This window comes from Peromyscus californicus, unplaced genomic scaffold, assembly GCF_007827085.1.
Source record: "Peromyscus californicus insignis strain IS unplaced genomic scaffold, ASM782708v3 Scaffold_4__1_contigs__length_199733344, whole genome shotgun sequence".
NCBI classification, from domain to species: domain Eukaryota; kingdom Metazoa; phylum Chordata; class Mammalia; order Rodentia; family Cricetidae; genus Peromyscus; species Peromyscus californicus.
The window spans coordinates 37,526,448-37,553,039 of NW_026294562.1; the positions used below are offsets into that span (position 1 = coordinate 37,526,448).

General features: G+C 43.1%; 1 protein-coding gene across 1 annotated transcript in view; it reads left to right on the forward strand.

The window, feature by feature from the left end:
• Pgm5 (phosphoglucomutase 5) overlaps positions 1–26,592 on the forward strand; it is a 169,704-nt gene that overhangs the window by 36,406 nt on the left and 106,706 nt on the right. The window contains exons 4-6 of the mRNA XM_052713291.1: positions 3,123–3,248; positions 6,350–6,540; positions 7,081–7,235. Of these exons, the coding sequence (XP_052569251.1) occupies positions 3,123–3,248; positions 6,350–6,540; positions 7,081–7,235 (472 nt within the window). The remainder of the gene's footprint in view (positions 1–3,122; positions 3,249–6,349; positions 6,541–7,080; positions 7,236–26,592) is intronic.

Here is a 26,592-nt window from a genome sequence, read left to right on the forward strand (position 1 = left end):
CTCCCACACACTACACTCTTCACCCCATCATACCTGCCCTCTCTCATCTTTATGTTCTCTTCTGTTTTGATTTTGTTTTGTTGGCCTTGTTTGTTTTTGACCCACTGAGTCTAATTGGTGCTCCCCCATTGGAACACTGGTGGATCTTTGTTTGATCTTGTGTGGGTACCCATAGTTACAATGAGTTCCTAAGTACCATGACCATGCTACACACAGAAGACAGTATTTAACAATGCTCCTCCCATCCTCTAGCTCTTTTATCCTTATGTCCCCTCTTCTGTGGTGCTCTCTGTACCTTGAGAGGGGAGAGGATTGATAAAGATGTCCTACTTAGGGCTGAGCACTCAATAATCACCTGTCAGCACTTGGACCAATTATGAGTTCTATATTAGCATTAACCATTTTCCATGGCAGAAGGAGCTACTGGGGACAACAGGGAAAGCAGCACTAATCTGTGGGTATAAATATAAACATAAATAGAAATATTTATTTGGAAGTTTGGTAACATTTCAGTTTAGCAAGGTAACAGTAGAAGATTTCCCCCTGGAGCCTCTGATCTCCTGGATTATGGGCCTTTGACCAGATTTATAGTAGCAGATATTAATTCCCTCCTGCAGAGCAGTCCTCAAATCCAATGCAAAAGCATCTGGTTACCCCTATAACCTCCATACCACTATTGCACCAGTGAAAAGTGTCTACTTGTTTTTTCAAGACAGGGTTTCTCTGTGTAACAGTCCTGGCCATCCTGGAACCCACTCTGTAGACCAGGCTGGCCTTGAACTCACGGAGATCCACCTGCCTCTGCCTCCTGAGTGCTGAGATTAAAGGTGTGCACCACTACTGCCTGGCTGAAAAGTGTCTATTGCTATTGATCTAGTTAGAGGTGCACATATGCAAAAATGTACTCATGTAGATTATCTAGGCAACTGCAATTGTTATAGCTAACAATGTAATTCAAATATGTCTGACTATATATGATTAGAAAGACTTGGGCTATAAGAGGGATGAGAACCATCAGGCATTACCATCAGGAAGAAGTCATATTTATTTTAATTGTTTGGGGCATATTTATGATTTTATAGTTTCTGAGGGACTTGAATCTTTGGGGAACTCATTGCTGTAGCCACATTGTTCCTTGGGTGACTTCCCTAAAGTGCTGTGATAGTCTGGATGTAGGTGGAGGTTTTTCTGGTTCCTTAAAATAATTTGGAGATAATCCTTTGAAGTAATTTATGTGCTATATTCCTACTGTTTTAAGGGATGAGCAATGCTTGAATTAATTAAAAGCAAATAGTCCGTGGTGTCTCATCTTAAGGTGTTGAGAGCATGAATTAGACAATGGGAGTGTTCGATTTTCCTGAATGCCTTACTTCCTTGAACTGTCCCTTGTGAATATTAAATATTTTTAGTCAAATGATTCAAGACTTGAAGAACCAGAATGAAATTTCCAAAATTATCTTTTTTTTTTTTTTTTTTTAAAGATTTATTTATTGTGTATACAATGTTCTGCCTGCATGTATCCCTGCAGGCCAGAAGAGGGCACCAGATCTCACTACAGATGGTTGTGAGCCACCATGTGGTTGCTGGGAATTGAACTCAGGACCTCTAGAAGAGCAGTCAGTGCTCTTAACCTCTGAGCCATCTCTCCAGCCCCTCCAAAATTATCTTATGTTAGAGAGTAAGTAAAATGTCTAAAGCATTCGAGGCTTAAAATCAAGTATTTTCAGATGTATAGTTCACAGATAGTGGTTTTTAATTATTTTCTGAATTAATAGTCTCCTCATTTCAGAGGATGATTAAATATAGGATGTGCTCCTTAAAAAGTAATTAAATTGGAGTGGATACTCATATGCCAATTTAAATGTAAAGGAAATATTTGGAGAAATGTATTTGACCAGATGAAGGGGTAATTTATATCCCATATTAAATATTGGACCTGGATGTACTGAAAAAATTATTGATTGATAACATCTTTAATGAGGCCTAAGTATTTCAGCTCCAAAGTAGTAGGACATTGAAAAGTAATAGATGTATAACTTTAAAAATGTAATTATAGGGGGCTGGAAAAATGGCTTACTAGTTATGAGCACTTACTCCTCTTCCAGAGTACCAAGTTTGGTTTCCAGCACCCAGGCAGCTCATAACTACCCACAACTCCAGCTTCAGGGAATCCAATACCTATGGCATTTGCAGGCACTTGCACTCATGTGCATATACCCAAATGTATGTGCACACACACGTACACACACACACACACACACACACACACACACACACACACACACACACAATTAAAGAGATAAATAGATGTGATTACAAATTTAAAAAAGCAATACTTTTTTTCCTAGAAAAAATTTTAGGTTCCCCCAAACTCAAGCATTTACTTCTCCTAGGAAAAATACCTTCTGAGCACTAATTACATGCTGCTAGATGTTTGGAAATGGTGCCATATTCTGCGTGCTGGTTTTCATGAGTTAAATAGGAAGGTTTGCTTGGGATTCTCAGTGACACACTGGAGAGCTCTTGTGTTTACTGAGGAGCTGCAGATGTTTGGCGTTCCCCTGGAAATTAGGTAGTAGGTTGAGTGTGAAAGAGGGTTGATGTCAAATCGGAATCCAGCCCCACATCACCAGTTCTGTGCTTGGATCCAGTGTGTATAACAGCATTTGGAAAGTAAGGACCACAGCTGAGGTCAGTCCTTTCTGTGTTTCCCACCAGCTGAGTCATCCTTTGGCTCACCCCCAGGAGAGACCACTGCATATGTGGGATGCTTGTTCGTGTGTGTGTGCAGCTGGGGGAGGGAGGTGTTGGGGAGGTGTGGGCAGAGATGACAGAGCATTTGTATCCTGAATTCTGCTAGTGGCTAATTTTCCCTTGCAAAAGGAGTGTAGAAGATTATTGGTACCACTGCTCATCTGAAGAGTTTGTTGAATTTTGGTTGTACTGTGATTTAAGTTTTTGTTTGCAAATGGACCCTTCCTTGCCCATGTAGCATGCAGGTTAGATGGGATTTTGATCAGAATTTTGCATCATTAGAGTAATAATTTTTTTGTGTGCCTCTAAAGATGATTTCCAGGTATGCTCATTGATATTCCTCCCCCTCTCTGTCTTCCCATCATCAGTGGAGATTGTGGACCCCGTTGACATCTATCTCAACCTTCTTCGGACCATCTTTGACTTTAATGCCATCAAGAGTTTGCTGACTGGGCCTAGCCAGCTGAAGATCCGAGTTGATGCCATGCATGGAGGTGAGCTTGTGTCTTTCTAAAAGCAGTGGCTGAGAACTGTTAAAGAGACCTCTACATTTTCAGGTCTATGGAATGTTCTAGAAAATTTCAGGACTCCAGTTACTTTCTTTTGATGTAAATGAAAACAAAAATTGAACAAGTAAATTTGGGACTGTACCATGTGAGTGTGAGGCAGATCAAGACTACCTGTTTATTGACTTTAAAAAAAAAATCATGCTACATTCTATAATTTAAACAGCTGAATTAAATTATCATGGAAAACATGGATGCCCAATTCTTTTCTGCAGTCAGTGTCCTACTTTCCAGTGTCAACCTTCTTCTAGTGATTTTTTAAAGTATTTATTTGCCTTGTTATGAATATCACAAATACACAACTCTTCACTAACTTTTCATTTTTGAGGACTATGGGCTTCTTGCCGGACTTTGTAGTCAACTCTCCACCTCTCCACAGCCCCTGGCAGTCATTTATCTTTCTTTTGCTTTCGTTGTTTTGCCTTTTCTAGAAAGTCATATAAATGGAAGAATGAACTCAGTCGTCTTTTGCTTCACATTTCATTCAGCCAACTGTTTTTTTTTTAAATGATGTTCAGGGTACGTGTGTCCCTTTTTGTTCTTTGTTACTGTTGCGTAGTATTCCACTGTACTGATGTACCACAGTTTATCTATTTCCTAGTTGATAAAAATTAGCCTTCCCCACCCCTGGTGTTTAGCTGCTACAATTAGAGGTGTTATGAATATTCACGAACAAGTTTTTATGGAAATGTATGTTGCCATTTGTTTTGGGTAAATTTCTAGAAGCAGGATTGTGGAGTCTGATGGTAAATATCTGCTGAACTATATAAGAACTCAGCTGTTGGGCTAGAGAGTGGGTTGAGATCACTGACTGCTCTTCTAGAAGAGCAGTTCAATTCCCAGCACCCACATGGCAGCTCACAACTGTCTGTAACTTCAGTTCTAGAAGACCCGACACTCTCACATAGACATACATGCAGATAAAACACCAATGCATATAAAATAAATAAATTATTTAAAAAAAGAACTCAGCTGTTGTGCAAAGTAGCCATTCCCTTTGCATACACACCTGCAATACCGAGGGCTTCGGCGTGTGCATTCCTACCAACACTCAGTAGCATCTTCTTCTCCATTTCAGCCATCTTGCTCTATCTTGTTCATCTCTCTTAAAGCATTCTCCCTGTGTGAATACGCTCCTCTTTGCTGTTTGTTTCAGTCATGTTTAGAGTGTACCTCAAGATTTTGGTGACCCCTGTATTATTGTTTTTGGTGTTCTACTCTTTTTGGGGTACACGCCACCCAGCTTCCAAATAAATCACATATAGAGGCATATTCTTAATTATGAATACCCGGCCTTAGCTTGGCTTATTTCTTGCCTGCTTTTCTTAAATTATCTCATCTACCTTTTGCCTCTGGGATTTTCCTGTTCTCTTACTTCTGTAAATCTTACTCTTGCTCTGTGACTTGCTGTGTAGCTGGGTGGCTGGCCCCTGTGGTCCTACTCTTTCTCTGGCTGCTAGATCTCTGTCTCCCAGATTTCTCCTTCTTTATAGTCTTTCTGCCTGCCAGCCCCATCTATTCTTTCTCCTGCCTTGGTATTGGCCGTTCAGTTCTTTATTAGACCATAGGTATTTTAGTCAGGCACAGTAACATAACTTCACAGAGTTAAACAAATGCAACATAAACAAAAGTAACATACCTTAAAATAATATTCTACTGCACCCTTGGCTGCCTGGCATGTTGACTATCTGTTGGGACCTCTGAGCGCACTCGGGTCTCACGTTCCTGGGGCTTTGCTCTGAGGGTATGTGGTTGGGATGCTTTGTTCCTTCTTCCTGGGCTGATGCTATTCTCCAGGAAAAGCTCTTTCAAGTTCTTGGCCTGATCTGGCCCATGGAAAAGACAGCTCCCTCTTCTTCAAGTTCTGTGTTTGCAGCTCATTGCCTGGCTTGTACTTTATGTCCATCCTCAAATCAGGCACTTGGGTTGATGACTGGGGATCAGAGTGGTCAGATGTAGGTCACTTCCCTACCTGAGGGGACAGTGTGATTTAGCAATACTCTAGTTGTTTGAGTGGATTTGGAGAAAGATGTGGTTTTCCAAAGGAAACCTGATGCTTCCTCTAGAGGAAGAGACAAGGGGTTTGGGTCGCAAGAGATGTTCATGATGTAAGAACTGTATCGTGTTGGGAGGAAACAAAAGAAAGTGATCTCAGCCACATTTCAGCTGACAGGAGTGCATGGTGGCCCTCTCACAGGCTCTCCTTTCTTGCTTTAATGGCTTCCACTTGTGTGGTCCCCCTACTACCACCCTTCTCAAACTTTTATTCTTCCTTCAAGTCCTACTCAAAACACTGCTTTCTCTGGGAAGTCTCATCTATGGGTATTGTTTTTCACAATTCATGGAGTCCCACTAGGTCTCTCCCTTTTGTCTCCCCTCTCCACTCATTTGTAGATTTGACTTGTCTCACTATTAGATAAGAGCCCAGGAATGTAGAGTCATGCACCTCGCCCTCTGTAATCTGATCCTTTCAGTTCTTAACACAGGGGTTTAAAGTTAGGTCTCCCGGTCCACACAACAGCTATCATTGCACAGCATCCATTGTTTTACAAGAGGTGCTTTGTTTTATATGAAGCTTCTGGGATTTGGATGCTTAACTTGGCAACGTTACAACAATTATGCAAGGAGAATTACCAGTGCCCTTTAATGCTTTTGATATACTCAGTTGAAGTACTTAATCCATGAAAAACAGAAGGTAATAAATCATTATTATAGAGTTGATTTCCTAAAGGCAGTGTTTTAGGAAACCACAAGGAAAAAAAAAATTCATCTCACTGGATGATTGACATCTGTTTTATCTGCTTAACGGAGTCCCTGACATGTGGTAGATGCTCAATAAATGGTAATTGATATGATTATTGTTTTATATTATAGCCTAAAAATAAAATTATATGATTTTATATTATAGCCTAAAAAATGATGGTAGAATTTCTATTAAGTGAGTTGTTTTTGTCTTTTTCTAACCAGAAGAAAATACCTAGGGAAGAGTATTCTTCAAGTGTTTTTACATTCTCATCCATCTTTTTTAGTTATGGGACCCTATGTGAGAAAAGTTCTGTGTGATGAACTGGGGGCCCCGGCCAACTCTGCTATAAACTGTGTACCACTAGAAGACTTTGGAGGGCAGCACCCAGACCCAAACCTGACCTATGCAACCACCCTTCTGGAAGCCATGAAAGGGGGAGAATATGGATTTGGAGCTGCATTTGATGCTGATGGGGTAAGCTGGAGGGTTCCCAGTCGGTGACCCTCTCACCACGTGATGGAAGGAGTATCAGAAGCCAGAGAATCTGGAGTGCATATGCATGGGGCATGCCTCTGTTCTGCTGTTCAGTGCCAGATAGCACCACGAGACAGCTACAGCTTCTCTTAGTTTCAGGACTGATGTATGTTCTTGAGAAATTATTTCTTTAAAAAAATAGTCAGGCAATTAGTTTTCATTTATCGCTGGCTCTGTTGAAAGCACAACATTAAAAACCCAGCTATTTCCCAGTTACTACAGCTCTCCAGTCTGTGCGGGGGAGGAAGGCCATGGATGCATGAAGTAGCTGGGCACACATCTCAGCAGGTGGAGCACATTCCAGCTGTGTCAAGATTCTGGGCCCCCGAGGAATTTATATGGTTTCCCATGCTTCCTTTGGCCTATTCAAATGGTTTTCGGTTGTGTAAACGGCAGGAAAGTGGCTTGTGCTGATGATGGGAACTGGGTATAAAGACCAGATGCTTCTCCCTGATAATTTTCACACATTCCTTCCCACAGGACCGTTATATGATCCTTGGCCAAAATGGCTTCTTTGTGAGTCCCTCGGACTCCCTGGCCATCATCGCCGCCAACCTCTCTTGCATTCCGTATTTCCGTCAGATGGGGGTTCGAGGGTTCGGGAGGAGTATGCCAACCAGCATGGCTCTGGACAGGTAAGGATGTTACTGTGACTCACCATGTGGTAGACCTCTGACACCAAGGCCCCTTTGTTGGTAGCTGGCACTCATTCTCCCTGTCCCACTGCAAGCCGGGTGACAGCCTGGGACTTAGGGATCTGCTGTGGTGTAGCCTGTCAGAATCAGGTGGCCTGAGCTGGAGTCTTCTTTCTTATTTGATCTCTAAGTCTTACTTCTCCTGTCTGTAATATGGGGGTGCTAATATGTCAGTATCATCCTTACATAGACTGTGGTGAGGTATGGATGAAGTCCTGCTTTCTATCACTCAGGTGCTTGTTTGTTCCAAAAGTCACATACGTAGAATCCTCTACTCTGGGCTTTTTTGTTGTTGGCTTGTTACATTTAATATTTTTTGTTCATCCATATGCATTTCATTGAAACATAGTAATATCTCATAAATGTGTAGTCCTCCTGAATCTGAAGGTTATATAAAAGTAAAATGAACAGAGCATGGAGTTTGAGGTCAGATTCTGTTATACACAGAGCTCGCTTTCATTTTCATCAAGTGAGTAAAAGCAGGGATGCTGCACCACAGGTTGCTGTAAGAATGGAATGATGGTGTGCGGGGAGCTCCCAACAGGAGGCTCGCTCTGGAGGCCCTTGACAGTGGCACCTGGATTTGATCAAACCCAGAGCCCTGGACATGCTAGGGATGTGCTCTGCTGCCCAGCTACGCTCCTGTCCCTGCATCTGATGTTTTCAAACAGTGTTCATTACTATAGGAGCGGAACATGTGCCCTGCAGAAAGTTAGAAAACACAGGCAAATGAGAAGACAGAAGGTATCCCACCATCCCCAGAGTTCCCTGGGGTCATAGGTAAATTTACACCTGTGCTGAGTCTTGTTCTGTGTATGTATTGTATAGATAGAATTACAATATGTAAAATTGTATACACAATATCTACGCATGATGCATGGTACTAAAAAGACCAGAAAGTTCAGACTGCTGTAACCTGCCTTTTTAAAAAAAATCAATTCATAATCTTCAATTTTCTATTAGTAAGTTTTTCTTTAATGTCTGAAACCAACATGACATTTAGATCACCCCTGAACATCCCCAAAACACTTTGAAGGTTTGTTTTCCTGAAGTAAGATCCTGTCCAAGACCACACATTGGGTCTGGTTATGTCCTGTGGCCTTTCTTTATCTAGCACAATCCTTGCCCTTTGGCAGTGATTTTGGAGAGATCTGGTCAGTTGCCCTATAGAATTCCACCTTCTAGATTGTGTGGCTATTTTCTTGTAGTGTTATTTGCTCAATCATTCATAAAGTAAAAGTTACATACTGTGAAATGTATTAGCTTGAGAGTTCTACTCAATGAGTTCTGAAAGTGTAAGCATGCATTTAACCACCAGTCATATGAAGGTGTGGGTTATTCCCATAGCTCCCTCAACTCCCCCAACTCTTCCGGTACCTGCAGCCATCACCGTAATTTATATCAGTTGAAGCCTGCCTGGTTCAGACTAGACACAGGTGGGATCCTTTGCCGCGTCATCCTCCCTTGTTTTGATTTATCCTTATTATTGCATATGTCAGAAGTACATCTCCCCTTGTTATGCGGTGTATTATTAATATATGAGAATATCACCATTTTTTCCAGTTTCTTGTTGATAGACATCTGGGCTCTCTGCAGCTGGTAGTTATTTAAATGTTTTGTTGTTGGCACATTTCAATTACTCCTGGGCAAATATCTAAGAATAAATGTTGATTTTAGGGTAGGTGTACATCCAAGAAGCTGACAAATGATTTTCCATATTACACTTTTCTCAGCAATGTGGGGGCTTGTGTTTGCTTCATATCCTCACCAATATTTGGAGGTTGGGACAGACTCTTAACTTAAGCCATGCTATTGTGTGCTAGATATCATTTTATCATAGTTTAAATTTCACCGTCCAATAACTGATGACTTTGAATTATTTCATATGCTTATCAGCTACTTGTTACCTTCTTTCGTTATATATTCATCCAAAAAGTATTTGCATGTACTTAAAGTTGGGTTACTGTGGTTTTTTGTTATTGATTTGTGGAGGATTTTTGTATTTATTGGATCAATCTTTTGTCATGTATAGTATTGCCTGTATTTTCCCTGCCTGTAGCTTGCTTCCTCCCCGTGTGTGTGTGTGTGTGTGTGTGTGTGTGTGTGTGTGTGTGCATATGGAGGTCAGAAGTCAACCTCATGTATCATTCCTCAGATGTTGGTCACATTTCAGTTTTGAGACAGGGTCTCTCACTGACCTGGAAATTGTCACATGGTCTAGGGATCCACATGTCTCTGCCTTCCTAGGGCTGGGATCACCAGTCTGCCATCGTACCCAGCTTTCTAACATGGATTTGGGGCATTAAATTCAAGGCAAGCACTTTTCTGGTTGAATTATCTCCACTTTTCATTTTCTAATTAGTGTTTTTTGATGGGCAGATTTTCTAAATTTTTTTATCAAATCCAGTTTACTATTTTTTTTCGGATGCTTCACTAATTACATTGTTACTACAACTGCTTTTGACTTGTGTGAGAAATGTTTGTTTACTCTTGTTGTGTGATACTATTCCTGGGAGACATGAGCAAGCATCTACTCACCCCAGATAATGACTGAAGACAGCTCCCAGTAAGGATACCACCAAAGTCCACCTTGGTGAGGTGGGTTTTATTGAGGTTGCTTCCAGGAATTTGGGGGAGGGGTTACGTACAGGAGCGGAAGTGACTCAAAGACAGCTGCATCACCAAAGCTCAGCTCAGCATGAGTGACAGCTCATGAAAGTTGGAACTCTGGAGCACACTGCACAGCCTGCAGGCAGCCCAATAGGTTGGGGAGTGCCCTTTTCAGCAGCCCAAGGGGGTCTGAGCCTCTGTGGATATCGGGCTGGTCTGTTTCTCCCAGGTGACTTGGCTGGTCTGAGCTTCACCTAAGGAGCCCAGCTTATCTGAGAGTCTCTTGACAGTCCTTACAGCTTATGCGTGGGAAAGGAGGGACCTAGTGTGCCTGGCCAGTTTCAGGGACTTCCTGAAGCCAGTCAGTTGCTTACTTCCTGAATCTTAATGAGATTCCCTCCAAGATGGATGGTTCTCAGAGGAAATTGCTACACTGCGCTCTAGGGTAGAAAGATATTTCCCTGGTGTTTTTCTTGTGAATAATTGCAATCATAACATTTACATTTGTGCTTTCAATTTTTAGTTCATTTTAATGTGTGGTGTGAGGTAACAGTTGAGAATTATTTTTCCCCCATGTTCAGTCACTCCAACTCTATTAATTGGAGGAATTTTTCTTTCCACTGACTAGTATTGACTGATCATGTGTATGTGGATCTATTTGGACTCTTCATCCTATTCTGTTTATTTTACTGGCCTTTACAAAGACACTGCACTGAAATCAGGTCAGTCATCCAGTCACTTTCATTCTTGCTCTAGTTCGTACATATGTATTTACTAGGCTTTCTCCATTACTGCACACATTTTAGAATTGATATGTCAGTTCACACCAGAGCTGTTGGGACCTTGACTGAGATTCTGTTGAATCCACGAAGCCATTTGAGGAGGATTACATTTGAATAATATTGGATCTTCCAATCCATGGATGTATTTATAAATAGGTTTTCTTCAATTTCACTTACATATAAGCTTCCAAGTTTTTAATGCAGATGTCTCATAGTTTTTGTTAAATTTATTCCTGTTTTCACATTTTGATCATGTTGTAAGTGGAGGTTTTTTTTTTTTTTTAAAGAATTTTATTATTTTTTATTTTTATTTATGTGTATGTGTGTGTCTTTGTGAGTGAATGCTATATGGTGCAGGTGCCCAAGGAAAGGATCCTGGGCACTTTGCAGCTTATTTGATATCTCAGGATTCTACTTAAGCCCAATTTTATAATTTAGAGAGAATTTGCATATCTCTTCCTTAAGTTGACAATCGTTTTGTGAGGACATTGTGTCAGCATCCCTCTCTTCATATTAATGAACCAGTCTTCAGGAAAGTTAAGAGCCTTGTGCTGGGTCCCACAGTTACCTGAGAACTGGCAGGATCCGATCCTGTGTCTTTTGATACAGTTTACTATCACAGCTTCTCAGATCCAGAGAGTCTCAGCCGAAACCATTGAAAACATTGCCTAGCTCTCCTGTGAGGCAGCCGACAGCTCTCCAAGCCATGGCCAGGAGTGAAGTTTCATTCTGACAACAGAGACCGTTTGTCCTCTTTTCTTGTGGAAATGGCCCCCGTTGCTCTTGATTTCGCTTCATCCACTTTCCCAAGAAAACCTCTGTTCAGTCAGAAGCCAGAGGCCTTGCCTAGAGATTCACAAAGGGCCTGTTCTGATATGTGAGCGACCGTTTAAAAGGATTATTCATGCTTGCTGGTTGGGATTCAGAATTCTGTGGGGCTCTGACGTGCTGATTTGTTTTGGGTATTTGATCTGCTGGGTAGCTCCCTTGTGGATTCTCATGATGGACACTTTATAAGCCTCTTTCTTCCTGGTGAACAAATACAGCTTCAAAAGTCCGTCTTCATTTTGTTTCCCAAATTACTTATTATTATTATTATTATTATTATTTTAAGTGAATGGAACCATAGAATTGTATCCATAAATGCCAGGGTAACATTTGAATGCTTGAGATATATCCAAAGGCCCACTAACTCCTGGTATTTCAGAATGGTGGGCACCTTTGAAACTGATGAACTATCTAAACTTTCATTATTCACAGATTAAAACTGGTGTTTCCCAAGAAGAGACTTTCATTGTCTTTAATTTCTATTCTTACAGTGTCACTAAAACAGATTGCATTTACCCCTGCATAATAATATTTCAGCTTTGAAAATGGCATTCTTTGGGGACTCTGTCATCTGTATGTGTCTGATTTGTGGCATAGTCGTTGATGAAAACACTCTGGTACAGATGATTGGAGAAGCAATGCACATTCAAAGTATATTTGTGGCCCAAGGTCCATCTCCACCCACATGGAGGTATTAAATAATCCTTGGTGTCATCATCGTTCAGTAATATTTATGAAGCTCCCATCTGTGCTTGGGGCTGTGCCGAAGGCTGTGAAAAGCAAGTCAAACATGCAGCCTCAAGCTTTACTTACTAGGGAGAGTTCCACTCCTTTGAGACATCACTCCTTGAAGACATCCAAAGGACCCAGCTATGAGAAGTATGTTTTGACTACAAACAAGGCCACAAAAGTCCATATGTGCAAACAGGATAGTGACACATCGTAGCCTTCAATCTTTCCTTTACCTTTGGTGCCACTTGTATATTTAGTATTTATTCACTACAGAATATTTTATAAGCACTTTTCTATGCCCTGGATGTGGTCTCGGCTGTGACAGAACTCACTATCTAATGGGAAAGGCAGAAAATAACATGCAAAGGAACAATATAGACACACAAATTGTAATATAAGGTGTGAGGATGTGAACTTGGTACATTAAAACTTGGTGAGGAGGGTGCATTTTGCTGAGAAAGGGTAGTTACAGAAAGACTCTCTGAGGAGGTCACAGATAGGTCATGGGCCATCAGAAACATGCAGCTGGGCCTGGCCGTGAGGCTGGGATGAGAAGTCCCATCTAACACATATGCAAGCACTTACCCCGAGTCTGTGGTTTGCTGTGGTCTGCTGCCAATCCTCAGTCTAAAATACGGACTGTTGCTTATCTTGATCATGCTCAGCTGGTTCCTGGAATTCAGACAGTGTTAATCCTGCAAGTATGCAAGTCTCTACTGATGTATGGCAACCTTGACCCTTGCCACATCCACAGCTCTGTGCTGTTTCATCTCCTGCTTCAGCCATGATGTACATGGCAATGAGAAACATAGTGATAGGAGTTAGTGCCTGATCACTCAGCTTCCATAGGTTGCTTTTGCAAAAGAATGATGGAAGCATTTTGTCTCAGCAGATAAATATGGCCGCGTCTTCTATACTGAGACAGCAGAGAGAAAAATTGGGAAAGCCTTTATCATAGGTTGCCATGAAACTCTTCTCACCCGTTAGGATGTGGGCAGGAACGAGACAGTGCTCTCAAAAGAGCTGCTCTTGTGGAGGACCCTGAGTTCGGTTCCTAGCAACCGCATTGGTCAGTTCACAACTGCCTAGAACTCCAGCTCCAGGGAATCTGATGCCTCCTTCTGCTCTCCACTCATGTGAGCATACCTCCTCACAGACACACTTGCATACACATCATCAAAAATTCACCTTAAAAAAAAAAAGAGGCTTACCAAAGAGAATCTAATCGTCTGTGGAGGCATGCATGAAGTTAAGGAAACACCATAAGGTCAGAAAAGAATAGGAAGGCCAATGTGACTAGCAGTAACAGATGAGCATCCCTTAGGACTGGAGGGTCAAGGGCAAGGGTCAGTGAAGTCCAGCACCGCGGGCTCTGGAGCAGTGAAGCCAGCTGTTGGAGGGGGACTGAACTTGTAGGGAGGGAGAAATAAGGAAGGACCTCTGTCCCCTCACCCTCAGTCTCCTGCTGGTGCCTCCTACTGACCAACCCAGAAGGGGCCTTTAGGAAGAAGAGCAGGACACTGAGGGAAATGGGAATCAAGGAATGAAAGGGGGCAACCAAAATATCATCAGGGCAACTGACACATTAGCCATTCTGGACCTCTCAACTTGCTCACTGTAGTTCCAGTCTCTCTCCTTTAGGGGACCTCAGACTCAGATAAGTTTGTCATACCCATCATTTCATAATTGGCCCAATGAGAAAACCCTTCCCTTTTTAAAATTGGCTTCTTACATAAACTAGGTTTCTGGTACTGGTGATCTTGCGTTTACTGCTTCTGGTTCCCATCACGTTCTTCTTGGGTTATTGCAATAATCGATAAACTGGACTCCTGCTCTTCATCTCATATTCTGGATTCTCCCAAGCACCTTATCCTAAAGCATAAAAACCACACCTCTCTCCTTCCTGAAAATTGGCTGGTGGCCTCTGATCCTGTACAAGGAGATCCCACCCACCCACTGTCACGACATCTTCAGCCTTCTAGATATGTGCTGGGTTTAAGATTAAAGCAGGGGCCGGGCGGTGGTGGCGCACGCCTTTAATCCCAGCACTCGGGAGGCAGAGCCAGGCGGATCTCTGTGAGTTCGAGGCCAGCCTGGGCTACCAAGTGAGTCCCAGGAAAGGCGCAAAGCTACACAGAGAAACCCTGTCTCGAAAAACCAAAAAAAAAAAAAAAAAAAAAAAGATTAAAGCAGGGTTTCAGAGGTTTCCAGTACTCGGGGTATGACATTCTTTGTAGCTTCATCTTGGCTTGTGGAGGTTGTGTTTGCTTTAATAACCTCCTTTTATTCTTCGTGACTTAAAATAGTTATCTATTGTAGAAAGCGATCTCAGGGCTGGAGAGATGGGTTAGTGATTTAGAAAGCCATCTTGTTGGTGACTGTGAAGAGTACAGAGGTAACTGGACAGATAAAAATGCTCAGCGTCTTGATGATGGTGGCATTTATACAGTTGTATAGACTTGCTAAGATCCATGGGGCTATACAATTAAAATGAAGGAGTGGGGGGAGGAATCTTATATTTTGTAAGTTACACTTTAATAAGAGCAACAACACAATCAAACCCATTTGTGTAGAAGTGAAGAGTGTATTTCTTTTGAGCCTTCCTCTATGGCCAGCAGCAGGAACCATCACTTACTACTGTGGGTGACTCCCTTTATCATCATGGAGGTTTTCACATACGAATTCCGAAAATGCTGGTTGGAGTCAGGAGATGGGAGAGATCTCTGGATTTGTTTTTCCTCTTTGTGCCACACGAGAACATATATATATGCGTTACCAGCAATCTGGTCTCCTTTGACGAAGACTTACCTTTCAGTTAGAGCTGGAAGTTTTTAAGATTTGAAGATCAGTAGTCACATTTATTGACCACACCCTAAAAAAAAGATAGAGGGAAGCCAGCCTCTGCTGTGTAACTCTGATGCACGTGCTTGGCATGGAGCACCGCCTTTCCATGACAGAGAGCGAGGAATCCACCTTAGGCCCACCGCATCTTCCAGGACGTGAGAATGTTGTGACTTTTGTATATGCTTCTATTTTGAAATGCTTTTTTTTGTAACTCTTACTAACAACAAAAAACTAGATGGCTTTTAAGTTCTAACCTCCCAGGGTCATGGTAAGCTGGGTTTGTCACAGGGCTCAAATGCTTGCTAAATATTGGTTTTACTTGAGGAAGGAATGAATGAGATGTGAGGGAGGCACACAGGGGAAATTGAGGCGCTGCTGGAATTGCTGACTGCCCAACTGAGGGGAGAGGACAGTGTGACTGCATTTTTATCTCCAGTGAGCTCTGATGTAAGCATACGATTTGTCACACAAAGCCATGGAAATATTTGGAGCCGGTTGTAGTGTGGACATGGCATTTGTAGAAAATAGACGATGCTAAGAGGTTACATAGCTTGTCTAGGGTCACATGACAAAGACGCCATCAAGGCTGTAACCCTCAGATTGTCTGCCTCAAATCTTGCTTCTTTACTATTCCTGCTGCTTAGAACAACAAAAGTTCTGCCTGTACCGTGAATGGGTGTCGCTTGTGTTGGTTGGCTTGGAGATCACTGTGCAGGAGAGACATATTGCCCAAATGGTGGTGGGTGACACAGGATACACATAAATACTTTGAACACAAAATGCCTTGTAATTTTGATCCTGGTTTTTGTTTGTTTGTTTGTTTGTTTGTTTGAGCATGCCCCTCTCATTAGTCAAGCTTGGGAGGAAGCTGTTCCTGGCTTTAATTGAGACTTCCAGGAAAATACTGACAGGGGTTCAAGGTAAAGTTTGAGTTTACACCGTCTTCCCAGCTGTAATATCATCGTGAATGGCTGCCCCAAGGGTGTTGATCTGGTTTCAGCAGCTTGGCCAGGCTGCCTTCTGTGCAAGTGGGGTAAGCGGATAAAATTTCTTCTCTCTGAGAGTTTTAAATCCAAGACAGACAACACTGGTGACCCAATACATAAGTGGTATTGATTAAGTGCGATGAGTTTCTTCAGAAAGGAATGTGCTAGTGGTTGCATTTCAGATACCCGAGCCTTAAAAAAAAAAAAAAAAAAAAAGACCCTAGGCATCTCTGCCCATGTACTCTGCACAGGTGAGGGTAGAGGCCAGGTCTGAGCATCCTTCATTGCATCTCAGATCTGGTGTCTACCTGAGGTGTGACTGTGTCATTTGGATTTACAGACTCTGTTCCAGAGTCTGCTGTCAGTAAATCCAATTGTATCAGTGGTTTCTATCCCAGCATTGAGGACAACTCTTTGGTGAGTTCAGGCCTGCATTTGAGACAGCAAGATCTCTATCCAGGACTCAGATTGTATCTGTCAGGGTCTTTGTAGAGAACAGGAGAGAAACTAGATGAAGTGGGACCTAAATAGTTAAGCAGTGTTTGGCCCACACAAAGCATAGGCTGGCCTCAGGTGAACCTTGACCCAGCGGCTCATTTGACCTGGTTAGTCCCCTTTCCGCTCTCTTGGAAGGTGTTGCTTGCTCACATCATCAGGCTCCTTGCTCTGTCTCTCCAGGGCAAAGTTGATAAAGCAAATGTCTGCAGGATTTCGAAACCTCACACCCTGTGGCACTCTGCTTGTGAGTCCGAGAGACAAAGACACTAAACACATTTCCTTGAGTCTCGACCCTGGTTGGAGTTTTCACCAGGGCCCTAGACAGCAGGATGGGTGGACAGCCTTAAGCCTCTCCCCTCCGTAAGCAGAGCCAGGATGAAGGTCATTCCTTCTCAGACCAAATGATGACTAGTGGATGCATTTGCTCTTTTTGCCCACTCAAAGTGGTAATTGCAGCACCTTTGGGCTGCGAAAGTCCTGAGGGTATTAGGGTATAGTTTCAGAAGGGAGTTCAGGGTCCCCTTCTTTTAACCTCCTTATGCCCCTGCAAATCCTCTACTATGCTATTTACTGATAATGGTAGTGCTTGCCAGTAACCTTTTTTTTTTTTTTTGGTCTTTGGTCTTTGATTTTTGGTTTTGTCAAGGCAGGGTCCATCTGCGCAGCCATCCATGACCTTTACTTATTCACGGTCACACAGTCCTTGTCCTCTCCTATCCACACCACCTGGACCCCGTTCTTCCTCCCTCCCTCCTCCCTCCCTCCATCTCCCCATTATCTCCTCTACTCTGTTATTATCTTCTTTCCTTACCCACCTTCAGTTTTTCACTTCTCAAAGCAAACCAACAAACACAACCATTTTCAGCCTTCCTTGTGTTCTTGGCCCACTGTTTGGTTCAGCACATTACTTCTGGCACTGATCTCCACCTCTACATTCTGTCTTCGTCAAGCAAACTTCACACTACAACAACATTAATGGATATTTTAGAAGGCATTTGACCAGATTCTGAGAGGGCTACCCATCCGAAGCACAAGGACAGACAAGGGAAGTGTTCTGAAATCATGAAGGCACAGCTTCCTAAAGATCTTTTATCTTTAAAGATCTTCCCTAGGGGTGGGGTGGGGGAAGACAACACCATTTGAGAAGAGCAAGCATTTAGAGCTGCCAGGGTATTTAGGCTTCCACAGAAACTGGGACGTGGTCTTCTCTGAGCAACTCTTGAAATCTGTGTGTGGGTTTGAACTCTGACTCTGATGTTTCCTGGCTTGGCAACCTGATTCTTCTGGTCTTCTTTCCTAAATGAGGATGATGGGAGCACTCTCCTTCCTGAGTAGAAGATGGGGAAATACATGACTTGCTTAGTTAGAGCAGTGTTGTCCATGGTAGGAGCTCAGGGAAGACGGGCAGTTACTGTCAGACTGTGTTCTGCAGACACCAGACCGAGGCATGCTGGATTAGTCTCACGATGGGTCTTCGGCTCTATACTGTGCTAGTTACTTTTTTCATTGCTATGAGCAAGTGTCTGACAAGAAGCAACTGAAGACAAGAAGGGTCTGTCCTGGCTTACAGTTCAAGGGGATCATTCCATCACATCGGGGAAGTCATGGTAAGAAGAGCAGGAGGCAGGAGGTCACAAGGTATCTGTAGTCAGGCAGCAGAGTGAGAACAGGAAGCATGACTGGTCAGTAGAACCTCCACACTCACCTCCGTGACCCACTTCCTCTGGGGAAGCCCCACCTTCTAGGTACCACAACCTGCCCAAACAGTTCCAGCAGCTGGAGGCCAAGTGTTCAAACACATGAACCTATGGGAAACATTTCACATGCTGTGGTGGCTCACACCTTTAATCCCAGCATCTATGAGCCTGGTCTACAGAGTGAGTTCCAGGACAGCCAGAGCTACAAAGGAAAAACCCTGTCTTGAGAAAGATTTAAAAAAACAAAAATACAGTTCGCATTTAGGACTTAGCCTTTAAAGGCTAGTGGCTTGAGTCGGCCTCTGTATCTGTCATGTAGCTTGTGAGGCCCCTTGCTGTGGGTCCTGTACCTGTCACAACACAGTGAGTCTTTAGGATGACTGTCGTGTGGCTTCCCATATCCACAGATGTTCTGCTTACCTGGTAGCTAATGGTTGTTGATTCTCTTTAGCTCTTCTTCGTATGGACATCAGGCTTTTAGTTAGTGACCCAGGACTAGGTCTATTGCCCTTTGACCCATCTCCTAATTAACATCTTATGAAGTTGTGACGAATGAGAAATTCTGTGTTCTTTGTCCCCTCTGTCAGGCACTTTCATAGACACATGTTGGACGCCACAAGACTATGTCTTTGGAAAATTTGGTTGGTGGGAGGATTTTTGTTGTTGTTTTGTTATTCTTTTAAGACACATCTGTGAATGTCTGTATGCCGGCCAAAATCCATTAAATCCCCTGAACATTTATCTCTCCCATTAATTGTGATGATAGGGTTTTGACTGTATCTCACAGACATCCCACTAAAACATATGTGAACTGTGTACATATTGTAAGCATTTGCCCATTTCCTAATCTGGTCAGCAGTTCAGCCAAAAGCTACAAAAGTAAAATACGAGACACACCATCATGAACTGTTTTGTGATAAACTTGTTCACAGAGTGATTTGTGAGAATGAATTTCTTTGTTACTCTGTAACAAACCTCAATTTATTGCTCTAGTAGTGTTTGTTTTCTGATTTTATATTAACTTTGCCCTTTCTCTGCTAAGCCACTAGTCAAGTCTTCTGATGCATTACAGACAGACTCAGGAGACTGAAGACAAAGTATTCAACCTCTCAAATAGGATTTCTTTACACGCATCTTATCAAATCAGGAGGGGCCAGGAGCACCAGAAACATGAAAGAAATGAGTGATTCAGTCAAGGTCTCAGAGATTGCTAGGGAAAACTCTCATTTAATGACATTTTGGGGGCCATAGGCTGGGTTGTAGTTCTGATTGGACATAACTAAGTTGAGATCACTGCATTATTACTATGACAAAATGCCTGAGGCATCTAATGTTACAAAGAGAAAAGGTTTGTTTAAATCAGTTTTGGAGGTTCAAGGGCAAGGCATGGCCTCAATTCTGGTGAAGATCCTCCCAGCTACAGTCACATCATGGCAGAAACATGTGTGAAAGTGCTAATGTTGGCAGACAGGATGTTAGAGAGAGAGCTACTGGGGGGCCTATACCACTTTATGAGTATACCCTGAATAGCCCAAATACCTGCTACTAGGCCCCACATCCCAGTGGTTCTACCACCTTGGAGTCCAAGCTTTTTACCACATGGGCCCTCAAGGGACACAGTTCTGTAATGAAACTACACTCAAGCTCTATCAGGAGAGTTAGCTACTGCCGCCACCTCTGCTGCCTCCCCTACCCCGTCTTCATTCTCAGGGCTCGAGACGGTAAGAACTCCAACTACCATATTCATGTCCTAGTTAGGAACAGGGGAGAGTAAAGAAGGGTCAAGGATACATCGCTTTTAAGATGGCTCACAGACATGGACAGACACATATGATCAAGGCCCAGTGTTGAGAACTTTTGGGGTTGAGAAATGTACACATCATACTGAGTGTTCACATGCACACAACCGAAGTTGGGTGTTCTTGTGAAGAAAGCAGGGGAGGATGGTCAGAGGGGGCACAGGGCAGTCTCTGTTGTAGTTTTCAACAGTGCCTTCAATGCTCTCTATAGAAAAGTGTGCTTGGTGGAGATATAAAATATCTGGGTTTTGCTCAAAAGTTTCTTTTAAAGAACTCCAGAGGATGACATAAACTATGATGTTGGCAGTACTAATAAAGATAATGATGAGAAGAAGAGGGAGGAAGGGAGGAGGAATACCTTCCAGAGAAAAGATTTCAGGTTATTAGGATGTAGTAAGTAACTCAGAGCCCAATGAATAAAGGAATAAATTCCTTCTTTCAAAAATAAGTAAGTTGATCCAAATGGGAAAAGGGCACCAAGAGAAAACCAGCCTGGCAGTGAGTGTCATGGCTTCAGGAAGCTAAAGGCTTTCAGTTCCAACCAACAGAGACTGCCATTTGTTGTCTGATACTTTGTGTTCTGACAAATAAAGCTTGCCTGCAGATCAGAGGGCAGAGCTAGCCACTAGTTAACCATAGAGGTCAGGCAGTGGTGGTGCACACCTTTAATCTCAGCACTTGGGAGGCTCATGCCTTTGATCCCAGCACTTAGGAGGCTCATGCCTTTAATCCCAGTACAATTAGGAGGTGGAGACAGGAATATAAGACAGGTGGAGACAGGATCTCAGACCCCTTTTTGGTCTGAGGACCTGGAGAGGTAAGAAGTCATTGGTGGCTGCTCCTTTGCTTCTCTGTTCTTTCAGGTTATTACCCTGATATTTAACTCCTGGTGTTTATTGATAAGACTAGTTAGGATCACACTTCAGCTATCCAGTGTCCTAGCCATGAGGGGAAGTTACATTCTTCCTATTAAAACGTCTAGAAGGGGCAGCCCCTGAGGGGCAGTTGATGCTCTGCCAATACAATGTCCTGGTGGAGCCTGCTCTATCATGCTCAGGTGTGATCTTTCACCAGGGGAGTTGTTCTTACAATAAAGTACCCAAGGCACCAGTGTTAGAAAGAGGAAAGGCTGGTTTAACTCATAGTTTTGGAGAGTCAAAGGCATGGCAGAGGCCCCAGCACTGCTGGCTATTACCCTGACATAGGACCTGGTCTTAGGAAAAGAAGGGGGACTGCTTTTTACTTACGTCACACCCAACCCCAACTGATACATCTCCCGTGAACCCCTACACCTAAGGCTCAGGGGAAATCACAGAAGAGAGGGTGGAAAGACTGTAAGAGTCAGAGGACCAGGATGACTTCTGTGAGATAGTGTCCTCTATATACCACAGGGCAGTGGTACTCATGAAATCTCAACAATGTGGATACCTCAATAAAGATTAGCATAACCAGTTGACATGCCAATATATGGACAGGGAAAATTCTATATTGCCCCACCCTTAGATAAGAGCTACTGGTGGTCAATGCCTGGGAGAGAGGGAGGAACAGTCTCTTCAGGAAGAAGCTACCACATAGGTTGTCCAACCCCAAGTGGTCAGCCTTGGACACATGTACATACAAGCTAAATGGACTCCATAGGTTATATATACATGTGTGCATATATACACACATGTGCATATGTGTGTACATGTAACAATAATTAAAAAAAAGAGACCATGAACTTGGGAGGGGAATTGGGGAGGAGAGAGTGGCAGGAAAGAGGAAGATGCAATACTTAGGTATCGTGTTCTAAAAATATATTAAACAAACAAGCAAAAAGAATAAAAGCAGAAATCACAGAGACACATTCTGTGAAATTCTCAAAAAATTAATAAAAATATTCTATTAAAGAAAAAATCCAGGAAAATGAAAAACATCTCTGAAGCCCCCCTCTGAGGAGATGACCCTGCTCTTCTCCAGGAAGTGACATCTTGTTAAAGTCCCAGATCTGCCGATAAGAAAATCCATTTTAAATTGTTTGCCTATCATTAAAGAACATTCCAGAATTATGAATGCTTCGCTCCAAATGCCATCACTTTTGGTGTCTCTTGCTTGCTGTGGCTAATTCACTTGCTCCTCAACAAACGTTTATTGAGTTCCTTTCTCTGTGTGCCCTTGTTTGCTCTGTGTTGCTGTGGTAAACACCATGACCAACAGCAACCTGGCGAGGAAAGGGTTGATTTCATCTTACCATTTCCACGTCACGGTCCATCACTGAGGGAAGTCAGGACAGGAAGCAGGAAGCAGGAACTGGAGCAGGCGCCATGGAGGAACGCTGTTTGCTGGCTCGCTCAGCTACCGCTCTTAGCACAGCCCAGGTACACCTGCCGAGGGATGGCACACCTGCCGAGGGATGGCACTGCCTGCGATGGGCTGGGCTGGGCCCTCCCACACCAATTATCAGTTAAGAAAATGCCCTGCAGACCAGTTTTATGGAGACAATTCTCTTCCCAGATGTGTCAAGTTGACAAGAGTAGCCATTACACTCTGTCTGGTGGTATAGCCAACAGGCTCATATTTATGATTTAGTGAGCGGGCCAGGTATTAGTGGCAACCAATAGGATATGATACAAGGAATTCCTTCTAGACAGGCCATTAAGAAGTGGATAAAAGTCCTGCTGTTGGGCCGAAATGATCTGGATTTGATGTAACGGTTCTTTCTTCTTTTACATGATGAATGCTGTTCATTCCTAAGAGCTACCACCAGTAGCTCTTATCTAAGGGTGGGACAATATAGAATTTTCCCTGTCCGTATATTGGCATGTCAACCGGTATTGTCATTATGCTAATCTTATTCAAGTATCCACGTTGTTGAGATTTCAATGAGTACCACTGCCCTGTGGTATATAGAGGACACTATCTCACAGAAGTCATCCTGGTCCTCTGACTCTTACGATCTTTCCACCCTCTCTTCTGTGATTTCCCCTTAAGAATGAATCACATCTTCTTTGCTTTTTATTTCAATTTGAGTAGAGTGCTGAGTGCAGCAATGACCCATGTGGTGAGGGGTGGGGTGAACTAGATCAGGAAGAGAGTGTACATTCCGGAACAAGCCACCCATTGGAGTCACAGACAGTGGCAAAACCTAAACTTGAGCCTCACAATATCCAAGGTTGAGCCCGAGACCCACGTTACTAGCCATCATGTAGATGTACCACTAGCTAACCTTTCACCTTTACCTAACCTTTCACCCCTACCTAACCTTTCACCCCTACCTAACCTTTCACCCCTACCTAACCTTTCACCCCAACCTAACCTTTCACCCCTACCTAACCTTTCTCCACTATCTAATTTTCTGTGTTTATTTTCTCATTTGTCAAATGAAAGTCAACTTTGTTGGGTTGTCATGAACTCAAATGGGATTATTAATGTAGGTACTTCCCTGTCATACAGGAGGCCCTGGATTCATCCCCATCGTTTGGAGAGGGGAGTAGTAAAGTAATGAGGTCCATATGGAATAAGAACTCAGTGAATAGTATCTGTTTTTTTTAAATCATTAATAATATCCTCTGCCTTGTGATTTTCTCCCTCACGTAAGAATTTTGTATTATTGAATTGTTTATTGAAGACAATCCTGTCTCTAAATCATGTCATAACGTTATGACAACTGGAAGCTAACCTAAATGTGGTATGCTGCTTGGCTCCTGAGCTGAGAACCATGCTGTTTACATTTCTGGCCTGATTCTGATGACTACCATGTACTAAATTTCCTACCTTCTCCTTCCTCTGTTTGCTACTTCCTGAAAGATGAAAGGGTCAAGGGTCAAGCATTGCTAAATTCCCTCCTCTTGGGCTTGATGAATCCGCCCTTTGTCAACAGATAAATTTCCACCAGAATTTCTAAATCTTGGGGACCATGCTCAAATCCCACCCCTCCTCCACCAAAACTGTTCAGTATTTTTGAGCCACTGTGCACAACTGTCCTTGGCAGCCCCTCCCCTGAGACTGTAGAACACTTTTCTTAATAGAGTTCTCCTTTGTTGAACTATGACCCATCTTCCATTTTAAGAAGAGGATTCCAGAGTGTGGAGCTGCTGGATATGGGGTGGGGAGATGGGATGGGGAATGGTATGACGTGATTTACATATAGGGTAGTGAAGGCAGGGGGAAATCCAGTGCCGAGGCAGAGGATGCTGCTGTGCTCTTTGGGAGGAGAGTCACAGTCCGACAGGAAACATCTGCTTTAATCTGCTCCAACATCAACAGAATCGATGTGGTAGGAACCTGTTGTTACTGTGCGGGTTCCATGTCTCCAGCCAGGGCTTGGCTGAGATCAGCACTGTTTGGACAGGCAGCACCAGGTGGTCTCCTTTGTCAAAATGTGGATGTAACAAGCAGCGGTATTTGGGAATAGCCTGTGGCTATTTTTCTATTTAAAGGGGCTGTTTTCTTCTAAACCTGGCCAGCTATCTTTGTTTCCATCATTTTCCTTTTATGTTTTCTTTTTCCCCCCTCTCAGCATATTTCCATCCTGGGTTTCAAATCAGTCTAGGCTTCGCATCCTGGGCTCTACCACCACAGGAGTAGCAAAGGCTCCCTGTGGTGCAGCGGGTTTGTGCCCAAGAGTGTCAAAACATCCGGAATCACTGTGTGAACTCACAGGCGCACTCACTCAACCACAAAACCATAGATGTTGTCAACTGCACCTAGGGTCTATCTGCCTCCTTTTGCCCTAAGAGTCAACTGTTGTGCTGGGGATACGGCTCATAGGATAAACGTGCCTGCCCACAAGCCTGGAGACCTGAGTTTGATCCACACAATGGAATGAGCAAACCAACTCCTCCTGCAAGTTGTCCTTCGACTTCTGCATGTGCGTTGTGGCACGTGCACCCCACCCATACACACATGTTCCCAAAAGAAATCAAAAGTAATTAAAGAAATGTAAACGTGCTGGTGAGATGGCTGAGTAGGTAAAGGTGCTTGGCATGTAACCTAGTTACATGAATGGAATTGTAAAACTAATGTAAAGGTCAAAGGAGAGACTGAACTCCACAAAGTTGTTCTCTGGCTGCCCCTACACACACACACACACACACACACACACACACACACACACACACACACACACACACAGAGAGAGAGAGAGAGAGAGAGAGAGAGAGAGAGAGAGAGAGAGAGAGAGAGGTACACTCATTCATACATATCATGTATACACAAACACATATACAAAAACAGTTGGGAAAAAAACAATAGTTATCTGGAATTAACTAATGATGTTACTTTGGGGAAAACTACCTTATTTCTCACTATTTGAAAAAGCGGTGTTGGTGCCTGATGCTTACTTTTTGCCCTTGTAAAGAATTCTAAGCATTCTTTTGTGTGTATTATATATGTATTTGCATGTGCATATGTCTGTATGTCTGTGTCTGTGGGGGCCAGAGGTTGGTGGCAAGTGTCTTCCTCAGTCACTTTCTACTTTTTGTTATTGTTGTTGAGATTTTCACTGAACTTGTTCTCACTGATTTCCTAGGCTGGCTGGCCAGCAAGTCCCAAGGATCCCCCTGCCTCTGCTTCTCTGGACTTAGGATTACAGGCAATGCTGCTGTACGCAGCTTTCTATGTGATTACTAGGGATCTGGACTCAGGTTTGCATGCATGTGTGTCAAACACTCTACTGCCTGATCCAGCCTCCCTACCCCAGACCTCTAAACATTTTAGATCAGCACATCTGTGATACAACTCTGACATTATTGTGGAATGATCTTTTTGTACACTGTAAAGATGTGTCTTTGCCAAGGTGCCTTCTGGTTGGTTTAATAAAGAGCTGAATGGCCAATAGCTTGGCAGGAAGAAGTTAGGTGGGACTTCTGGGCAGAGAGAAAAGAAGAGGAATTGGATCTAGGCATGGGGGAGATGCTAGAGGAGACAGAGAGGAAGCGGGACATGCAGGAGAAGAGGCAAAAGCCATGAACCACGTAGCAGCATGTAGATGAATAGAAATGGGTTAATTTAAGTTATAAGAGCTTGTTAGAAACAAGCCTAAGCTAAGGCCAAGTTTTCATAATTAGTAATAAGTCTTCGTGTCATTTTTTTGTGAGTTGGTGGCCCAAAGAAAAATCCGTCTACATGACATGGCTGACAAAATGAGAAGTGTGGGCTCATAGCCCTGACCTCACCTTACCTCTTCTGTCATTTATTTCTGAAATATTATTGCCCATCATGTCCTAGACATCATAAACAACTAACAGACACAGGAGCTGATATCCCAGACAAAAAGACCCAACCATAATCAGATTAACTCAAGGTCCTTTTTCGGACGATCCCTGATCAAGTGCTAGTTGCTCCTCACATATGGGTGGAAAACCTGGCTAGATCAAAATCTGAAGACCTGGAGATCAGGACTGAGCCCTGTGCCCATAAGGAGGGGAAGCAAGAGGCATGTTCCAGAGGCAGTGTGCTGGGAGACCCTGAAGCCAAAGCCTGGGAGGAGGGCATCCCACAGGGCAAACGTTAATACTAACATGAGAACTAAGTAAGAGATT